Consider the following 23,159-nt stretch of genomic DNA (forward strand, 5'->3'; position numbering starts at 1 on the left):
TACAATTATAGACTACATTTCAGTTCCAGTTAAAGACTACTTAGGAAAGAAAGTTTGTACTTTCTTTGTGGAAAAGGATTAACCGCATGCTAGAGATAGGTTCCTCCTACAGCAAATCACCTATGACAAGCTGAATGGCTTTGTATTTCTGTTGCCTGGGTTGATTTTCGATCAGTAAAAAGCAAATTATCTTCTGGCTTTTAAGTAAAGGCAACTTTAAATAAAAAATAAAATATGTTACAGCATCTAATTTCATAAGGCAAAAAGAGATGTTTGTTTCTGGCAAAACGATGCAAACACTTGCTCATAAAGTATGAGGATACTTTATAAATAAGCTGATGTCTGATTTATGAGTAAGCAATTTATAAATAAGTGGATCCAGAGATCATAGATCTATTAATCCATGATAAATACATTCAGCTCATGATCCTTTACAGAACCAACACTTCTCTGGACAGAAGGAGAGAAGAGAGACACAGAGCACATTGCCATGTTCCTAACGAGTGAACCATTGGTGGGAGATACTATCTCAGATAAGCCATCCCTAAGCATGGGATTCTGCTTCAACCTCCTATGAAACTGTAACTAACAGAGGAAGCAAAACTTTTCTGGCTCCAGAGAGGCTGACAAGAAACCTATATTCACATAGACAGAGACCAGCAATTATTTCTTCAGATGACTTTCCTTTTATCTCTAGCAACCGCCCCCCCCCCCCCCCGGCCCCAGAGAAGAAAAAGGAGGGCTGGGAGAAGGAGGAAAGTAAATTTTTAGAACAAATACATCAGACATAAACGAATAAATGCAAACAAAAACAAAACAAACAGACAAAACCCCAGAAAGTTCTCTGCGTGAAGAGTTCTAAGGGAAACAGCCATCCTTCTGTAGCAAGCATGGTGTTGTCAAGAGACTCCAAGGGCTCAGACTGCCCTCCCTAGTAGGATGTATCAGAATTGCCTGGGCTATTTCCCAACTGTTCTAACTATCTGTGACCCACCTCTGTTCCTCCTCCGGGGAGTGCCCCCCCGCCTTGAGATTCACCACCACCGAGGTCACTGTTCATGATAGAATGTATTATGTCCCTGAAGCATTTTGAGAAGGAAGACAAATGACTTAAAACATTGATTTAAGTGTTACTTTCTGTATTCTTAAAGCCCACTACTCATTCCTCTATCATAACATTCGTCACATTACTCAGGAAAGTTCTTGATGGAGAAAAATGTGCTTTCATACTTTCTTTAGTACTTATATTGATATCCTAGTTTACTGAAAAAATGAATAACTGCAAACAGCTCTTAAAATTTTATGTTCTCTAAATCATTTTCCTGACCAACCAAAAGTCAGAGGTGATCCCTTCTTTTAATCCACAGCTATTTTGGAGAGGTACTTCCCAAATCACTACAGCAATGTGCAAGGATGCTTGGACATACTTAAAATTCTTTATTTCTCTTATTTGCAAAGTTTTCTCGACTTCTTTCAGCCTACATAGGGCTGTTAAAGTAATCTTTTGTAAACATTATGTTCGTCATATCAATGTTCTGCTCTAGAATGTATATAATGGTTATTTATTGTCCAATCAAATCCAATATTCTCAGACTGGTCCTCAAATCCTTTCATGTTATGTCCCTGACATCCTTCCACATAATAACTTGGTATATAGCTCTAAGTCATCTTCCTTTCCAAAAGAAGATCATCATCTACAATATAACTTATAGGAATGGTTTAGACTAAACCTTTTTAGTGAAGAAGTCCATAATTCACAGAGATAAGGCTATTACCCTGAGAAACTGCTTCCCTTTTCGGAGGCAACCCTGCGTCTTTGAAATCAAAGATAACTTTCTGTTTCCTAACAAAAGGCCCGTTTTATTCCACCAAATGAATACAGACATACGACTTTTATATATTCATATCTTCCATCTACACTGAAAGGCTGATATTTAGGACAATTTTAAACTAATATTCTAACTTTGTATTTTACAACTCTACTATTCAGAATGCTCTCAAGATTTAAATCCATGGAACATAAACAGAAAATATCCAATAAATATTTACTAAATTAATTAATATTTTCATATTTGGACTCAGCAATTATTTTCTTCAATTGTTTCCTGAGTGTACCTTTTCTGTCTCTATTTATTTAGATTGAAAGTTTTCAAAGCCAAGAACCTTATTTCTTATTTCCTTAGGCCGTTTTTATTTTATTTTTTTTTTACTTTTTTTTACATTGACCTTAGAATCTTTTTGCACTGTGCTGGTTGCTACAGAGAATGCGAAGATGGAAATGATGTGGAATCTGTGCTTAAGAAGGTTCAGCTATTTCTACTGTTCATTGCTATTATTATGATGGATATTTGCAGCATTACACACTTACGTGGGGTGCGCTCTCAATGTAATAACTTTACATTTGTGATTCTGAGCAGGAATAACAAACATCACATGCTTTTTGTACCAGATGTAGCGCCATAAGCCTATTGATTTTGATTAATAGTTTAAAAAGTGTCATTTGATGATAAGTGTGGCCAAGCAGACGAAACATATGATATGTAAAATTCTTGGAGCTAAATGATTTTGACTCTCAGCTAACATATCAATTTGCCATGCACTGAGCTAGAAAATTAGCAATATTGTATGAACAATAATCATAAAGCTCTGTATGAATCCATCAATACCAACACTTCATGGCCAAGTACTTTCACATCTGTTGATTTATTCCATCAATCATGCTTTTCAAAGTTTGGTCTGGAGTCTCCTGGAAGTCCCTGATAACTTTTGCCTTTGCACCCTTTGTAGCATCTAGCACAGGGCAAAGACAACTTTATTTTCATATTAATACTAAAATATTATTTGTCTGTTTCCTTCTCTTTTTCTTTGGGGGGGGGCGCGTGGCTTGGGGGATCTTAGGTCCCCGACCAGGGATTGAACCCAGGCCCTTGGAAGCAAAAGCGTAGAGTCCTAACACTGGACCGCCAGGGAATTCCTGTCTGTTTCCCTCTCTCTTACAAGCATACAGTAGAATTTTCTAGAAGCTATATGACACAATCATTTGACAGTTAATGGTATGTGTGCTTATGTACTCTTCTGTTTTAAACATTTCTTGTTTGAGTTTCTAATATGATAAATGTCTACAGATATAATCCAAATAAGCAAAATCTCTAATATAGTAAATATCAATAGATAAAATCCATATAAATATAAATTTGAAGAGTGTAAAATATGAGAATTGCTATGCTTTTGTGATCTCATTCAGTCTCATGGTGTAAATACCATCCAAATATCATTTGATGACTCACAAATATATAATTCTAGCTTGGACATCTCACCTGAATTCTGACTTGAACCTCCAACTGCTTAGATATATCCATACTTGGATGTCTAAGAGGAATGTCAAACGTAACATCTCAAAATCTCCTGTCTTCCTCCAACTGCTACTCTCAGTGTTGTGTTTTATATATATATATATATATATATCTTGCTTGGAGTATAACTGCTTTACAATGTTGTGTTAGTTTCTGCTGCACAACAAAGTGAATCAGCTATATGTATACATATATCCCCATATCCCCTCCCTCTTGAGCCTCCCTCCCACCCTCCCTATCCCACCCCTCCAGATGGTCAAAAAGCACCGAGCTGATCTCCCTGTGTTATGCTGCTGCTTCCCACTAGCTGTCTATTTTACATTTGGTAGTGTATATACGTCAATGCCACTCTCTCACTTCATCCCAGCTTCCCCTTCCCCTTCTGTGTCCTCAAGTCCATTCTCTACGTCTGCATCTTTATCCCTGCCCTGCCACTAGGTTCATCAGTATCGTTTTTTTAGATTCCATATATGTCTGTTAGCATATGGTATTTGTTTTTCTCTTTCTGACTTACTTCACTCTGTATGACAGACTCTAGGTCCATCCAGCTCATTACAAATAACTCAATTTTGTTTCTTTTTATGGCTGAGTAATATTCCATTGTATATATGTGCCACATCTTCTTTATCCATTCATCTGTCAAAAGACACTTAGGTTGCTTCCACGTTCTGGCTATTTTAAATAGAGCTGCAATGAACATTGTGGTACATGACTCTTTTTGAATTATGGTTTTCTCAGGGTATATGCCCAGTAATGGGATTGCTGGGTCATATGGTAGTTCTATTTTTAGGTTTTTAAGGGACCTCCATACTGTTCTGCATAGTGGCTGTATCAATTTACATTCCCACCAACAGTGCAAGAGGGTTCCCTTTTCTCCACACCTTCTCCAGCATTTATTGTTTGTAGATTTTTTGATGATGGCCATTCTGACAGGTGTGAGGTGATACTTCATTGTGGTTTTGATTTGCATTTCTCTAATGGTTAGTGATTGAGTATCTTTTCATGTGTTTGTTGGCCATCTGTATGTCTACTTTGGAGAAATGTCCATTTGTTTCTGAGAAAATGGTAATTCTATTTTTTGCTAGCCTTTCCCCCCGGAGTCTGGCCACGTCTCACTTTCTCTATCAGTCACACCCTGATCCAGCTCATCTGCACTTCTCCCCTGAATCTTCACAATAATCAGATTCCATTCTTCTGTCCTTGCCTCCTTTCAGGCCCTAGTCAACACAGCAGCCAGAGCAGTCCTCTTAAACATGAATCAGATTTCATACCTATACTCACAGCTCCTCAACTGTCTTTACACATAGCCCAGAGTCTAACACCTTCATGGGAGTCGGTCTTCCCTGCCCCATGAACCTCTGTCCTCAACTCCTACCACTCTGCTCCTTGACCCCTCAGTTCCAACCACACTGGCCTCCTTGCTGTTCCTTCAACACCACAAGCATCTTGTCTCCTCAAGACCTTTGCTCTTGCTATTCACTCTGTCTACAATTCCTACTCCTTTCAGATATCCATGTCTTGTTCCCTTCTTTCTTGCACGTTTCAGCTCAAATATCACATTACCAGTGAATCTATCCTTGACCATCCAGTTTAAAAAGGCCACAGCCCAGCACTCCCTAGTCCTTGCACTCTGTCTTATTTTTCCTATAGGACACAGCACCATCTGATCACAGTGTATTACTTTCTTTTTTACTGTTACTTCCCCAGAAGGTGGCATCCGTGTCTATTTGTTCCATTGCTGAATACCCAGAAACTAGTCCAATGCCTAGAACATAGAAGGTAGTATTGTTTGATGAACGAATGATGAATATTATATGCCTTTTAATATTCTATAAAGATAAGTAGGGCCTGTTATATAATTTTCAACTTTTATATTTAGGGTAGATAAAGGGAGGAAACCTTTTGAGACTGGTCCTTAGCTACACAAGGACTCTAGTTTTTCCCTGATTAAGTCTGATGAAAGTCCACTTAAAACACCTCTTCAAAGTATGGGGTCAAAATAACCTCAGGGCAGCAGGTCATCAAAAGACTAGCTGGGTTAGGTTCATAGTCAAAAGGAGACATATTATTACTCCACTTATACCATTTTTGCCATGGTCATAAATAAGTATGACCTTATTTTCATATAATAATAATTTCATATAATATATAATTTTCATGTAATAAGTATGACCTTCTTTTTGAAGAAATCACTACCACTTTGATCATTAGTACTCTGCAATGTTCAAATATACTATAGACATTAAACAAAAGGGGAAGACAAGGCAGGAGCTGGGTTTAACTAGCCTCACCAGAGGATTGTTAACCCTCCTGCCCTAACAAGAAGCCCAGGCATCTCTGGGGCAGGCAAAGTGGTGAACTGAGCTCTCTCAGTTGATCCTGTTGGCTTTTACTTAACATGAGTTTTCTCATCTGTCACCTGACTTGATGATTTTGTTTCCTGGTTCTCCTTTCCTCAGTAGCATTTTTTCTTTACTTATTTCAAAGGTTTTTTTAAATTTAATTTCTTCCTCTTTCCTTCATAATCCTACACTCTTCACTACATCCTTATTACACGCTTTATTTATTGACTGGTCAGTTTGTACAGCACTATATGTAGCCAAATATTTTCCCTTCTAGGAGACAATTTTGGATTTAATTTCTTCAAAGTAAAATTGACTTCATTTATTCACTCATTCATTTTTCTCGTGTCAGGCTCTGTTCTGGGAGCTGAGGGTAAAAGAGAGGACAAAATAGACAAATAATATCTGGCCCTCAGGAAGTTTAATTCTAATGAGGGAAATAAACAATATATGAGATAAACTAACAAGATATATAATGTTGGACAATGATAAGTACTAAGGACAAAAAAATAATGCAGAGAAGAGAGACAGAGTTTTGGGTAGGCATCGCAGTTTTAGATATGGTGGCAGAGAAGCCTTCGGTGAGAAAGTGATTTTGTATAAAGATCCGAGGAAGTAAAGGAGTGAAGCACAGTTACTGGGAAAAATGCTTCACGGGTAGATTGAATAACAAAGTTTAAGGACCCAATTTGGAAATATACCTGGACTGTTCAAGGAGCTACAAAGAAGATAATGTGACTGGACTGAAATGAACAAAAATGAGGAGTAGAGGAGGAGGTGAAGGACATGAAGGGGGCCAACACTTAGAGGACTTTAAGTGAGAATTTGGGTTTATACTTTCAGGAAGATGAGAGGCCACTGGAGGAATGACAACTTCCGCATTACATTTTACTAAGCGCTGTGCTGATAACAGACTATGATGGTGTTGGGGGCGGTCAGGGAAAGAAGATGGAGGGAGTCAGGGAGACGTTTAAGAGACTACTGCAAAAATCTAGGTGATAGACAATGTTGGTTATAGTGAAGGGCTCATGAGTTGCCGGGTTCTAGATTTATTCAGAAGTCAAAATCAACAGGATTTGCTGACATACTGACTGTAGGTATGAGAGGAAGAAAGGAGTCAAAGATGACCCCAAAATTAAAAAAAAAAGTTCGGTATACCTAATGTGATATTTCACCTAATATGTTAGCTTTGTAAAAGGACGATGTTCGTAGGCCTTTTGTGAATTTTTCTTTCTACTGCTACGTGATTTTAACACGCTGTGTTCTACTTCTATGTATGTATATATGAAATAGAAGTTTGAACCAGTATAATATGGTGAATGACCCTCTGTACAATCTTCCCTTGATAAAAAATACATAATAATACGGTTTTAGGAAACAAGTAAGTAAATGTATGTGAGAGGAAAGAGTTTGGATTTTCTTTTATATTTTATTCCATGCTCTGGAGGTAATGTAAGAGTCAAGATTAAAATGTAATATTTTACATCGGGGTATTGTTATGAACTGAACTGTGTTCCTCAGAATCATATGTTGAAGTCCCAATGTCCCATGTAACTGTATTTGGAGATAAGACATTTACAGAGGTAATTAATGTTAAATGAGGTCATAAGAGTAGGACCCCAATGCTAGGGCTTGTGTCCTTTACAAGAAGAGGAGAAGACACCAGAGTTCACTCTCTCTCTCCCTCTCTCTCTCTGTGTATCTGAGCCAAGGAAAAGCCTTGTGAGGACACAGCAAGAAATCTGGAAGCCAGGAAGAGAGCATTCACCAGGAACTGAATCATCTGACACCATCATCTGGGACTTCGTAGCCTTTCAGAACTCTGAGAAAATAAATTTCCGTTGTTTAAGTCTATGGTATTTTATTATGACAGCCCAAGCTGATAAACATAGGTATGAATCTTTTAGCTGCTCCTTATAAATGAGAGATAGCATGTGTCACTCAATACATGACTATGGTTTTAAGAGTAGTTCCATTTCTTTCTCCCCCATTCACACAAACCAGTGAGAGGGATGTTGTTTTAGGGATAACCTCCATTTCAGTTACTTTGTCTTTTCATATATTTCAGCCACTGACTAACTTCAGGACTTAAATCACTATTAGTAACAGATTGTGTTAATACACTTCATAGAGATTCTGATTTAGCAGATCTGCAAAAGGGTCCCCACATTTGAATTTCTAACAAACACCTCTGATGATTCTGACCGCACTTTGAAAAACAACGAGATAAAGTTACTTCCACATAACTCTTCTAAATATCATGCATAGTGAACCTTATTACATGTTCTTCATGACTATTCCTAGGGATTGCCAGTAGGGTTTACAGTAACTCTATAAAAAACTTCACAAGAGGTCAAGGTTTACTAAGAATCCAGATAGGACAGAGCTAAAACCAACACTGCTTGATGGGTTTACCATTTTAGTACACTTATGACTCCTACAAGGTACTTGCTGACACTACCACTTCCTATTTCTAGAATGGCTCAGTTAAGTCTTTATTTTTAAGTTCACATTACTAAGTCAGAAACATTATGTACGACTTTGGTGGGGCATATTCCTGAGTGTCAAGTTCTCCATTTATGAAAAGAATATGATTCAATTTGTGCTACCCCATAATAGCAATGTTATGAAGGAGTCAAGGGGTGAGCCAGCTTTGAGAAAAATAGAGAGGTGGCTGGTAATAGGTTGGGAACAGGGAAAGCAGGCCTGCTTTGAGATGGGAAGTGCTTTAGCTCCTGGTCTCCTGGCACATGCCCTTAGTTCACTCTGTCCCCGTCTCCCACACCCTCCCCACCTTCTTAGCCTACAAATCCTCCCTCATTAATCTTAGTACGTATAAGCATCCATGTGGTGGTGACTAATAGGAGTCTTACATAGAACTCCAAAGTTAACAAGGGTTGAATGACAGAACCTAGCCACCAGACAAGAATCTTAAATACCCACATCCTAAGACGATCTGCTGCATGACGTCACCACGGCCCTGACATTTGCAAGCAACCTGATTCAAACACTGGGCCTCACTGGAATTTGTTCGTGACCTGGAATATATTCTGAGGGATAATAGGGAACAGAGAAGAATGAGGCTTGGGGAAGCGGTAAGACCCTAGGCTATGCTGGGCAAGAACAATATTTTTTTTCAAAAGGCAGTTTAGATTTTTTTTTTTTTTGGTAAAGTTAATGATTTGTTAAGTGTTAGATAAGCACCGCACCGTCTCCCATGTAGATGTACCAAAAATTAAACTATGCTCCCAGATAAGCAACACTAAGCCAGAAAATAGGTCACAATAGACCCTGTCATTAAAAAAAATGCTCATTTATGAAAAGGTAGGCATTCTAGTACACAAACAAATTCATTTCCCTGGGGAAAAAAAACTATTAGCAGTTTGTAAATCTGTCCCCTGTGCCTCAGTAAAACAGGCAATCACATTCCTAAGACAGAACTTTAGACTAATACTTATATCAAGTCTCTCTTAAAGAAAAGAAAGTAGAAAACAAGTAAAAGCCCTGGATATTGATAATATTGGGGTTTTTATCCTGGCCTTCAAGGAAGCTGCTTCACTTCCAGCTGGTATCGCTCCTCAAGCAGAGCTCCCCCTCCACCGTTTACTACTTCCTGCTTCTCTCTCTGCAATTTCATAAGGCACAAAGTTGTTAAATCTGTCCTCCTTCACATAAAAATGGAATCCAAATTCAAATTGCATCTCTTTCCAAAGAGAATTTCGAGAGCGGAGAAGTGGTTACTTTTGGCAGTAGGCCTTCCAGAATCTTCTGTGCATCTCACATAGGGTTAATTATGGCAGGATGCAACAGTGATCGATACTTTTGCTCGAACTGAGAAGAGGCTGTGTCCACGTGGGAGCCAGCTACGAAGAGAACGGTGTTTTGAATGGTGCATGGCTTTGCACAGTTCCATGCAAATAGTCTGTCGGGTTACGAGGATGAGACACACTTACGGTACTCCCATTCCAAAGCTGATTTCTCATTTAGCTTTGGAATAATGAGATTTCATACCCCACAGAGGTAGTGGCGATCCAGGCAGCTGGCAAAGCTGATCGTTTCTAATTTAATCTGTGCAGTGAGATGACTGGGACCCTACCTTTTGTCCCTGCACATCTGTCGTGATGTGGTCGGCTTCCCCATCCTCAATCTCCCCCATCTTCACGACACTGACTTGTATGGTACCAACAACCTTGCCACCATCTGAAGTTCTGCAATCAAAAATAAAGGAAGCGGAAAGGTAAGAATCATCTCTTCCCTGAAAGTATGTCCAAACATGTTTGTTTCTGAAAACCACTAACACCGCTCTTTACCTGCATCGGTTGTAATAAACAAATCTGCTTAAAATACATTGAAACCTGTTACTAGAATCACGGATTCGTGTGGTAAGTGCACGAAGCTACCTCATGAAGGTTAAACCATCTCACGGCTCTCAGCAGTAGCTGCCAAGATCACGGATCCATGCTCTGTTTGGTAACCCCATGTCCCTACAACGGCATCAGCCATGGCTCCTCTATGCCAATCACATGCGATACTGTGCTCATCTATTACAGAAACTACAGCTGAATAAAACAGAAGAGAGTACAAATAACGCTATATTCCTCTATGACCCGGCCATCGGCTATAACACCCGATTTTGTGCCTTTTCATTTTTCTTTCTCAGAGACCAGGAAAAGAAGATTCTCTCCCAGCAAACATCAGAAAATCACAGTACATGAAGACAGAAATTAACCACTGAGATCATTTAGGATGACCCATTACTTTTTCAGATAAAGAAACTGAGATTCAAGAAGATAGAAAGACTCATCCATGGAAACAAACTGGCAAAGCCAGAAACCCAGGTTTTTATCTTCTTTAAGTCTGTTGGTCATTGAACAACTCTTCTCAACTTAATGATGATGAAAATTTTATTATTAAGATTTTCATCATCATCACTGTCATCAACATACAAATTTTATGGCTGACAATAATAATGAAAACCCAAAATAAAATTAACAACCACCATCCTTTAAGATTCTCAAATTTTCTTTTCTGGGCAAGAGAATATACAGAATAAATGTTGGCATCATGTCACGGGAACACTGTAATACATAATGATATTCTTCCCTTGCACCTTTTTTTAAGATAGGTAGCAAGTCACCCATTGGTATGGGGTGTTGCTGTAACCTATATCTAAGCCTAATTGACCAAGCAACACTTCATTTTCTTTAGTCATTTTTTTTCTTTTTGAAAAAAATTCTTTTTATTATGGAAATTTCCAAACACACATCAAAGTAGAGGTGAGTACAGTGAATCTCCACATACCCATCACCACCCACCTTCAACAATTCTCAGCATTCTGCCTTTCTTGTTTCATCCATCCACTGGCCCTTCCCCAACTTTTTTTTTTTTAACATCTTTATTGGAGTATAATTGCTTTACAATGGTGTGTTAGTTTCTGCTTAATAACAAAGTGAATCAGCTATACATATACATATATCCCCATATCTCCTCCCTCTTGCGTCTCCCTCTCACCCTCCCTATCCCACCCCTCTAGGTGGTCACAAAGCACCGAGCTGATCTCCCTGTGCTATGCGGCTGCTTCCCACTAGCTATCTATTTTACATTTGGTAGTGTATATATGTCCATGCCACTCTCTCACTTCGTCCCAGCTTACCCTTCCCCCTCCCCGTGTCCTCAAGTCCATTCTCCACATCTGCATCTTTATTCCTGTCCTGCCCCTAGGTTCTTCATAACCATTTTTTTTCTTTTTTTTTTAGATGCCATATATATGTGTTAGCATACGGTATTTGTTTTTCTCTTTCTGACTTACTTCACTCTGTATGACAGACTCTAGGTCCATCCACCTCACTACAAATAACTCAATTTCGTTTCTTTTTATGGATGAGTAATATTCCATTGTATATATGTACCACTTCTTCTTTATCCATTCGTCTGTCGATGGGCCTTTAGGTTGTTTCTGTGACCTGGCTATGGTAAATAGTGCTGCAATGAACATTGGGGTTCATGTGTCTTTTTGAATTATGGTTTTCTCAGGGTATATGCCCAGTAGTGGGATTGCTGGGTGGTATGGTAGTTCTATTTTTAGTTTTTTAAGGAACCTCCATACTGTTCTCCATAGTGGCTGTATCAATTTACATTCCCACCAACAGTGCAAGAAGATTCCCTTTTCTCCACACCCTCTCCAGCATTTATTGTTTGTAGATTTTTTGGTGATGGCCATTCCGATTGGTATGAGGTGATAGCTCATAGTAGTTTTGATTTTCATTTCTCTAATGATTAGTGATATTGAGCATTCTTTCATGTGTTTGTTAGCAATCTGTATATCTTCTTTGGAGAAATGTCTATTTAGGTCTTCTGCCCATTTTTGGATTGGGTTGTTTGTTTCTTTGATATTGAGCTTCATGAGCTGCTTGTAAATTTTGGAGATTAATCCTTTGTCAGTTGCTTAATTTTTTAAATTTGTGTTTAACTTTAATCTGAATATGAACGGTATCTTTCAATCAATTCCTTCAAAATGTCACTATTTTATTACTGGAGGTGTCAGAAAACAGGAATAGGAAAATTAGTATAAGTAGTTTACTAAAATGCTAATTAAAATAATGAATAAGTTAGGCAAAAAGGAAACCCAATTGTTACCAGATCATAGGAAGATTTTTCTCAAAATATATAAAGTACAAATTTAAACACATCTTTTGAATTATGCTTTTAAGAAAACCGAAATAGAAAAACTCTGGTGACATATACATAGCTAATGTCATAATGTAATAAAATAAAGATTATGTACATAGAAAAATACAAGTGGTTTACGTAAATAGTGTGTTAAGGTTCTTACTAAAATATAAAATAAAATGCTTCTTGGTGATTTTTAAATCAGTGTAAATCATAATACTGACTCTATTTTAAATTAACATAGAAAACTTAAGCATTCATTACAAAGAAGATGTGTATACAGATGACAGTATAATCTATGATTTTATAAAAAACTACATTAGCTCCAATTCTGGGATGATTTTAACAATTAATTATACCATTTTCCTACTTGAAAATGACATAATAACTTGTCATAAATCACGATGTGACATATCTCTGTACAATTCTTTAGTACCTGATAGTGAAATAGATATTTTAATAAAAGCCCTGGTTCTACTCACAGGTTTTTCTAGAAATTTGCAGACTTCTTTTTCCCCCAAACTGATACTCAATAACAATTAAAGACACCATTTTCTTCTCATAGGCATTGTTTACAATTTTTGCTTGAGCAAACTGAGCTTAATTTCTAGGTACACAAAGCTTAGGTATAACGTTTCAAATTTTTTCATCGACTAAACCAAATAATGTCATAATGATTTGAATGAGAGGATAGACTTCTCACACCCTCTCCCAGGACTGGGTAATAAATCAATACATGCAATAGTAGTTAAAAGTGTGAACTCGGGAGTTTGAGTTATCTGCTAGCTTCATGACCTTGGACAAGGAACTTAACCATGTGAAACTTTGTAAAATGGAGATGATAATTTTGTTGTAAGGATTACATTGTGACACGATTTATGTAAAGTTTTCTCAGCACAATGACTTACACAAAATAAGTGCTTCTTCCTACCCCGCCTTCATCCCAGTAGTAGTAGTAGTAGCAGTATCAACAGAATTGCTATTGTCATTAATGTATTATATTTCATTCAATTCTCTTTAGAAATTTTACTAAAATGGGCATCTAAGACTATAGTAAAAGATTATAGGATTTCAGGACACATGCATTTCAAGAGTGATTAAGTGCTCATTAGAGGTACAAAGACTTAGTAATGACAGATGGTGTTATAAAGCTTACATTCCTAGAAGTGCAAAGAACACAAGTTTATAACCAATTACAATACAACGTGAACCTTTCAAAGTGCCAAAGGTAGATGAAGAAGCAATGCACCATGGGAGTATGGGAGTAAGCTTCCGAACTATAGCTTTATTTATTCCCTTTAAAAAAGCTTCTGGCTGCTTTTTAAATACAGGCATATCTTGTTTTATTGTGCTTTATTTTATTGTGCTTTGCTTTTTCTGGAGCTTCACAGATATTGTGCTTGTTTTTTACAAATTGAACGTTCGTGGGGACCCTACGTTGAGCAAGTCTATCAGTGCCATTCTTTCCAAAAGCATTTGCTCACTGTGTCTCTGTGTCACATTAGATATAGGGACACTAGAGAGATTCTAAAACCTTTTTTTTTCACAAACCATTTTGGATAAGAATCTCTGAGTACCCTAAATCATGCTTCTTCACCTGAGATTTGTGGGAGACCGAATGGAGAATTCAGGTTATAAACTTAAGAACTAAACACAAGACACCCAAAATCATGGGTCATTCTGTCAGTGAACTGCAATGTGAAATGTAGAAGCCATTTCCTTTTTATTCTGTAACAATTTACAACCCACAGAGCATGGATATTCAACACTTCTCTTCAGTCAGGACAGTCGCAACTGAAATACCTATTTCATGTTTCCAAAGGCTGTTTCAAAGGTGATTTCAAAAACATTTAGAAAAAAATCATTCTTAAGTGATTAATGATGCTTTCAATTAATCACCCATCAAGTTCAGGAGGCTACTACTAATTGCTTAACCATTATTCATCAGCAAAATTCGACTAACTTTTATCTAATAGAAATTCATCCTCTCCGCATGGGAGATATATTGAAGAGACTTCTAGGCTAGGAATCAAAAAACCAATACTCTATCCAGCTCAGCTGCTCACTAGCTATGTGACCAACGACATATTGCTTCAGTTCCCTGGATTTCAGTTTCTGTTACTGCAAAACAAGCGTTGGTCTTTGACAGTTATCATATTAGCACTCAAGCTTCATGCTCTGACATGGATGGAATCCATCAGGTGATCTCATCATAGGCTATCATGGGCTGATACAGCCTTGGGGAAAATCTTGGGCACACATCCTAGCCTCTTCTCCTCACTCCCCACCTTCCCCTCCAACCTTTCCCCAAAACAAATGAAGCAAACAAAATGCATGCCAAACCTAGAAAGTAACTTTAACACTTACAGTCAAATACAAGGGCTAGTTTTCCTTATAGTATCCACTGTATACGTATATATTTTACTGCCATTACGGCACTGCATCTCAGCACTTTCACAAGGATGCAAATTTGACTGAACTAAGAAACAAAAGAGGTCTTCGTACACTTTCCTAGCAATTTATATGGCAATAAGAACAGGCTGCAGTAATAAATAACTATCTCAATCTATAGGAAGAAGAAAAAAAAACTATATGTCATTTCACTCTCTTGCCAGGTCACTACCACTGCTTAATGCAGAGAGCTATGAGAGAAGTAAAAGATGAATAGTTCACGGCACCCACATTATTTCAATCACAACATCAAGTTCCTATTTCCCTCAGCAGACACACTTAAATATTTAACCATGCCAACAAGATGGAAGGCAGAGAAAGGGAAAATTTCAGCAACACAAATCTACACTTCCTTATCACTTAGTTTTTCAGCATGCATAATATATTAGTGATTAAGTTTCTTTAAAATCTTCCTTTAAAATAACTCCCCTGGGACTTCCCTGGTGGTCCAGTGGTTAAGACTTCGCCTTCCAATGCAGGGGATGAGGTTTGATCCCTGGTCGGGGAGCTAAGATCCCACATGCCTTGTGGCCAAAACACCAAAAACATAAAACAGAAGCAATATTGTAACAAATTCAATAAAGACTTTAAAAATGGCCCACATCAAAAAAAAAAAATCTTAAAAAATAATAAATTAAAATAAAATAACTCCCCTAACTCTTCCTAATGAAATATTCAATTTCACATGCTAAAACATACAAACATTTTAGAAGGAAAAGGAATGTGAAACAGTCTTCTAACAAAAGACAATTTAATGACACTTTTCCTCTAAACTTCTTCACCACCTACTGTACCATCCTTAGTAGAGCAAAAAGAAAAAAAAAAAATCCTATGGAAATGTTAAAGGGCAACATGTAAATACCTCCTCTCTTTTGGAAATGCCACAGAGATACAAATGACTCTGTAAACATCCAGGAGAAAATCATCATTAGCACTGTCAGTCTTTGTGAATATAAAGTAGTCTTGGGATCATCACCTGGGAGACATGCCTGGCATTTAACCCATCTAGACACATAACTGGGAAATGAAAATCTCACCTGGACAGAAAAATAAGCAAAGGCCATAAGTAAACAAGTGCCACTAACTAACTAACAAGTGCATTCTGACTGCCTTTCTGGTGAATACATTTATCTGGCAGTGCTAGATTTACTTTGGCCTCAGAGAAGTGCGAGTTCTACTTAAGTACGTATGCCTGAACACACCTCTATTCTGGCTGAACTTCACAAATTTCAGAAGCCATACGATACTTTCAAACTAATATTCAAATAAAACTTTTCAGTAGTTCTTAATATTATAGCTTATACACTCGAAGCTTTAGTCCTTTGTTTTCTCCTCTTTTCTCATTATAAACTTGTCTTCAGAAATTCTATCCATTATCATGGGATTCAATTATCCCGTCTTTGAGGATCTACCACGAACCTATATTTCCTACTCTGACCTGATTTCCTATTCCAGAATTCCAAATTCCTTTCGTCCTGATATAATTTTACATTCTATAAGCTTGAAACCTAACTCGTCCTTTTCCCAAACCCCAGTTCACATCAGTAGCATATCATTCTCCAAAGACCAAAACCACAGAATATTCCATCTCTACCAATGCCTTGTCCCTACTATCCAATAAGTCATCAAGCGCTACTGATTCTTCCTCTATAATGCCCCTTACATGTGTCCCTTCCCAATGGTAACATCCCAATTAGTTTCACCAACTTTCTTTCATTACACTTGAAGAACCTACTTCCCATCTTCCAGAATCTTTCCCTTCCATCCCGTCCATGTCAGGTTTTCTTCTTAATACCTGCTATCACTATTTTATTTTATTTTCTCTGTCAAAATTCCTTAGACATTGCCTAATGCCTACCAAGAGAGTTTGAAATGTAGACTGTCTTTTAAGACTTGTCCGGGGTTATGGACAGCTCAGTATTTTTGGTTCAAACAGATACATGTCATCACACACCAGTAAATAATGCAGCATGGTTTAGTGGAAAGCACAGTGAACTTTGAGTGACAAAAGTCCTTGGTTACGGTGTTGGCTTTTCATAGTAAACAACTATGTGATCGTGAGAGGGCAATTCAGCCTCTATTAAGATTTACGAGCTATAAAATATGAAGGTAGTAAACCATTCTACTTATCTCACAAGATTTATGTGTCCAAAATTAAAAGATCTTAAAGTTTAAATATAAAAATGCTTTTGTGGGAACTGCCTGGCAGTCCAATGGTTAGGACTCTCACTGCCGCGGCCGGGTTCAATCCCTGCTCAGGGAACTAAGATCCTGCAAGTGTGGCAAAAAAAAAAAAAAAAAAAAAAATGCTTTTGTGTATGGTAATGAGTACAACTGTTATACCATCTGGGACACAAAGTTCCAAGAGCACATCATAGATACGTTGACTACCAGTTTTTCAGACTAATTGGCTTGTAGATTCCTCTTTACTGCTGAAAACAGTACTATCCAAATATGAGTAACTGCCTCAATACAAATAAGCTAAAGAAATCTTTCCCTCCTCATGACTCTATTAAATATATATATATATATAGTGAGTTGTATTTGGAAATGATTCAATGCTAAATGTAAAATATAAACTATCTCTATTTGTTATTAAAATATACATTTTTATTGAAGTATAATCACCATATAGCAGTATATTAGTTTCGGGTATACGGCACAGTGATTCTATATTTGTGTATATTGCGAAATGATCATCACAATAAGTCTAGTTAACGTCTATCACCATACACAGTTATAAAAATTTTTTTCCTGTGATGATTACTTTTAAGATCTACTTTCTTAGCAACTTTCAAATTAACTATAGTTAAAAATGTAGGTCATCTATTCAGTGATCTGAGGAGCCAGGCTGATGAAGGCTCTGCCATATTCACCTTGTGGCATCTAAGGTCTCCAAACAGCAGAAGGGGATAAAAGCATGGAGGAACTCTTCTTGGACAGACCCAGAACCGGTGTGCTTCCCTCTGTTTACAATCCAGTGGCCAGAGCTCAGTTACGTGGCCACCCCTATCGAATCTGGTGGGTCGTTGGGTGGGTGGGGGGGGGGGCGATAGACATTTAAAATAGGGCAAAGACTGCAAATCTTAGTACCCCTCCTCTTCTTGGGCACACGGCTAGATGACATTTCCAGCTCCCTAAACAGTTAAGCTATCTCTTGAAATGTAAGAAATATCCATCTCTTTAAATGTAAGATATACCTCAACAGCAAGGTGAGAAAACATCTTGGCATCTTGTAAATGTCCTTGTCAGGATTCACAGGCAACCAAAATTACATTCAAGTTAACGGGTCACCATCATCTGCCCTTTGGTAGATAAGATGCTGCAAGTAAGATAGAGGAAGCATACTCTACCCTCTTGCACATACTGGATGAAGCTATAAAACCTGGACACAATGTACAGAGCAGCTATTTGAGGACTCAAAGTAAACACTGCTGGGCATACTGGGGAAGAAGATAGAATTTTAAATGCCACATAACCAGCAATTAGTTTACCATTTCTTCTCCTCTCGTATCTCATGATCTAGACCCCAAACAGCCCCAAGCCCAGAGATGGTCATGGTGTAGACAAAGATAGCTCCAGGAGAATCTCTCTGGTACTGGCTCAAAGAACAGAAAAGAGGTCTCCTAATACTCAGGAGAATGATGAAATCACTTTTCTTTTTTCCACTCTCTTGTGTCTCAGCCCCCAAGCAATCCAGTGTGGCAGCAACAAAAGTGACAGCTCGGAGGAAGTGCAGGAGCCTAAAATTATGAGGAGGGGAAAGTTTCCTCTCTGATTGGAGCTGTGATCCCAAGGGCATGGGATGAATGTCCTTTACTTTTTCTCTCTCTTTTTCTGTCTCTCTTCTCCTACCTCTTGGCCCCAGAAGAGGGTGCAGTTTCATGGCAGAGAAGGGAAAATCAAACCCCAGCTTTCTGAATGAAGGGTCTTTTGATCTTTCCCTTCCAGGGAAGCCACAGGAAATGGGAATAGGCCAGAGAGAGTGTAATGAGGAAGGAGCTCAGGAAGGGATTTCTTAATGTCGTTCATGGACTTCTGGGCTTACCTCAAGCTGTGCATGCATGGATCTAAACCACATATCAGATACTCTGAGAAATAATCTATGGACTACACCATCCCCCAGGTCCCAGACTGTCACCTCGGTGACAAACTCGAAGGACAGGTACGAATAACACTACAAAAGTTTTGAAAACAGAAGTGATATTGAAACTACAAAGTTTCACAAGACACATGGTCAGCATATAAATATGTAGCAATTAGAAACTGAATTTTTTTTAAAATGTATTTATCATTTATAGTAAGTCCAAAGCAAATACTTAGGTATAGATCTAACAAAAATTTACAAGATCTATATGCTGAAAACCATAAGTGTTGATGGAAGAAATCAAAAATGTCTAAATAAATGGTGAGACATACTGTGTTCATATACTGGAAGCCTCAAGTTTATAAAGATGTCGATTTTTCCTAAATTGATCTACAGATTTAAGGCAATACCAATTAAAATCCCAGCAAGATTTTTTGTAGATAATGACAAGTTGATTCAAAAAGTTATAAAGAAAGGCAGAGTAAACAGAATGGCCCAAGTACTTTTTAGAAAGAAGAACAAGAATGGAGAAATTGCATCTACTGATTTTTAAGACTTACTGTAAATCTATAGTAATCAAAACTGTGGTATTGACAAAAGGACAGATATATTGATAAATGAAATAGAATACAGAGACAATATGGACAACTGTTTCTGACAAAGTTACAGTCAATGAAATGGAAAAAGAGTAGTCCTTTCAACAAATGGTACTGGAACAATTAGACATCCATTTGGGGAAAAAATGAAATTTTACTTAAACTTCACAACTGAAACAAAAGTTAAAATGGTTCATAGACCTAAATGTGAAACATAAAAATTTTAAAGGAAGACATAGGAGAAAAGTCTTCATGAACTGGGCTTCGTCAAGTTGTTCTTAAATGTGATACCAAAAGCATGATCTGAAGAAGAAAAGAAATTGATAAACTGAACTTCATCAAAATTAACAACTTTTGCTTTGTGAAAGACACAATGAATGAAAAGACAGGCTACTGACTGGAAGAAAACATTTACAAATCATGTTTCTGACAAAGAACTTGCATCCCAAATACATAAAGAGCCCTCAAAACTCAACAGCAAGAAAATGAACAACATAATAAAAAAAGGGCAAAGTCGAAGAGATGTGTCTCAGAAGAGGATATGCAGATAACAAGAGACCATGGAAAATTGTCCAACAACACTGTCCATTAGGGAAATGAAAATTAAAAGCGTGATGAGATGTCACACTATATTTTACAATGTCTGGTGAGGATGCAAAGCCATTGAAACTCTCATACACTGCTGGTGGGGAAAACAGCACAGCAGTTTCTGATAGAGTTCTACACACACTTACCATAGGACTCAGAAATTCCAATCCTAGGTATTTACCCTAAAGAAATGAAAACGTAGGATCACAGAAAAACCTACACATGAATATTTTAGCAGCTCCATTCATAATCACTCTAAACTGGAAACAACCAAAATATACTTTCATATGAATGGTGCAACAAACTGTGGTACAGTTTGTTGTGGTACAGTAGCATGGAATACAACTCAGCAATTGAAAAAAAAAAAACCTGTTATTGATATGCACAACACCTTGATGAAGTTCAAAGGCATCAGACTGAATAAATGAAGCCAGTCTCAGGAGGATCTGCAATCGATGATTCAATGACTTTCTCAAAAAGCATTTCTCTCTGGTGATGGAGAACTCACATCGTGGGTGTCAGAGGTCGGTGTGGGTGGAGGCATGCATCAAAGGGGCAGCAGGTGGGAGTTTCTCTGTGGAGATGGAAGAGTTCTGTATCCTGACTGCAGTGGTGGTTACAAGAATCTATACATGTGTTAAAATTCACAGAACTGCACAACAATAAAAAGTCAATGTTTACTGAATGTAATTTCCAAAATAGAATAAATGAGAAAAGATATAGACATTTTCGATGATAATGAATGGATAACAAACTATTAGCCATTTAATCTGGGAATACAAAACCAAATGACTGAAAGGTTATTGCCTTCCATGTGAACAGAACCTTCTAACTGCTGGCAACATTGATTTGTAATGGTAGAGTCAAAGTGTCAATTTATCCCATGCTTTATGCTTTCAAAATATCTGCTGACATAGAACTGCCATATGCGAGAGAAAAATGTTCCACCTGAACAAGGGGTGGGGGAGGGTATTTCATCAGAGATTGGAGAGAAAAATGCTCTTGCAGGAGGTGCAATGAATTTTCCAAGCCCATGACTCATCCATGGGATAAAACAACTGGCCACCCATGTCTGAACTGACTCATGTTTAGACCTACAAGAGAAACTATTGCTAAGGATTTTTGTTAATTTATTCTATTCTATTGTATTGTTTGAATTTTAAGAGAAAGAAAAATGTTGAAAGGAAAAGAGCACTATATATATTAAGCAGAGACCATTGGAAGTGGAAGAGAATAGTAGCAAGAAAGGAATTATAGGAGGTTATACATAAATGGCCGGGAAACCCGACTTAATGCTGACATTTTTAAAAGCAAAAAATATAGACATTTTTAAGGCCAAGTATAAACAGTCTTGATAGAGAGTTAAGCAAAAAATTTTTTCTTACTAAAAATGGACATGCTCCGACAGCAGAAACTCTTTACAAGAATAGTTTGCAAATGTCAAAAAATAAATCAAAATATTCTAGGCCACTATGAAAACATTCTACTAAAGATAACAGGCATGGAGGATTAGAGGATTTAATTATTAAATAATTAGTATCAAATACTAGTGATGGGTCTATATTTACTATTGAAGTTTTGAATTATTTATATTTTTTCTGGATTTTTTGTGCTGTTTGGTTTTATGTAAATTTCTTAATAGTAGGAAATAATGCAAAGGGATTTTTTTAAAGCTAGCATTAAAAGATCAAAGTTAAAAAAAAAAATCAAAGTTATTCAGTGTATGAACATAACCTTAGAGTATAATGTATTTCAGACCCGTGTGATAAGAAATTCACTAAGCTTTAAATTGTACAGTGAGGCATGTACTCTGAAACCAAACAGTTATTAAGTGCCTATACTTTTCTGTTTAATTGCATTCAGATTTGTTTTAAATTCTTCAGGTATTAAGTTATAAAATCTTGTGGTTTTTCAAATATTTTTTCTTCCGTCTCCTTTAATATGACAACATTTTTAATGAAAAAAGAGTCTCCAAAATTATAAATTTCCATAGAAATATAATAAGGTCAAAATAACAGAAAATATTAATTCACTTACAAACATGTATTAAGCACCTACCATGTTGGAAGCACTGCTCCACGTACAAGAATACAACAGAGAACAACACAAAAATCCCTGTCCTCATGGAGCTTGAATTCTCATGGTAAACAAATAAATGATACAGATACGATAAGTTCCATGGAGAAAACTTAAGCCAGGTAGGTGAGTGCTGGGTGGGGCTTCTACTTTATAGTCTATATATATATAATGACTACATATGTATGTATATGTATTAGGAAAGGCTCTCTAATATGATGCCATTTGAACAAATACCTAAAGGAAGTAAAAAAGGGAGCCATATATCTTTCTTAGGGGAAGGTCTTTTCAGGCAGAAGAAGTAGATGGTCCAAAGGTCTTGTAGAGGAACACGGTCCCCATATTCAAGGAAGAGCAAAGACCCCATCGTGGCTAAAGCTGGGTAGGTGGGGAGTTAGAAGACTAAGTCAGAGAGGCATGTATTAATTTTATATTGCTGCATAATGAAGGACCACAAACCCAGTGACTTACAATACCACCCATTTACTATCTCACAGTTTCTACAGATCAGAAGCCAGCCCAGGTCCTCTACTCAGGGTCTCACAGGACTGAAGTCAAGATATAGGCTGAGCCACACTCCCACATGGAAACTCTAGGGAAAAATCTGCTTCCTAGCTCATTCAGGTTGTTAGTGGAATTTATTTCCTTGTGGCTGTATGACGAAGGTCCCCGTTTTCTTGTTCATCCCAGAGCAGGTATGAAGAGTAACCACTTGACAGGGCTGCAGGGGGAGACAGCCAGCTTCCAGTTAAACAAAGAGAAATGAGTGAGGATAGGGGACGGGGCTGAGGAGGAAGCTCAAGGATCAGAATAGAGTCAGGGAGCAAAAGGCACCAGGGCCACAGTAGCGGGTGGACAAACAGGTAAAATGATGGGAGGCCACGTGGATGAAAGATGACCTAGGAATCCAGGGTTCCTGCGTGGTCACCAATCACGGGAAAATGAGTCATAGTTACTGCTACAATAAGGAAACTCAGTTTAGCTAGGCAAAATATGC

At 37.5% G+C, this 23,159-nt stretch overlaps 1 protein-coding gene across 12 annotated transcripts in view; it reads right to left on the reverse strand.

The window, feature by feature from the left end:
* The window catches only part of INPP4B (inositol polyphosphate-4-phosphatase type II B), a 779,792-nt gene that overhangs the window by 200,150 nt on the left and 556,483 nt on the right, over positions 1–23,159 (reverse strand). For all 12 annotated transcript variants that reach the window (XM_057546957.1, XM_028168300.2, XM_057546956.1 and 9 more), the window contains one exon: positions 9,792–9,903. In XM_057546957.1, the coding sequence (XP_057402940.1) occupies positions 9,792–9,903 (112 nt within the window). The remainder of the gene's footprint in view (positions 1–9,791; positions 9,904–23,159) is intronic.

This window comes from Balaenoptera acutorostrata, chromosome 5 (genome assembly GCF_949987535.1).
Source record: "Balaenoptera acutorostrata chromosome 5, mBalAcu1.1, whole genome shotgun sequence".
NCBI lineage: Eukaryota > Metazoa > Chordata > Mammalia > Artiodactyla > Balaenopteridae > Balaenoptera > Balaenoptera acutorostrata.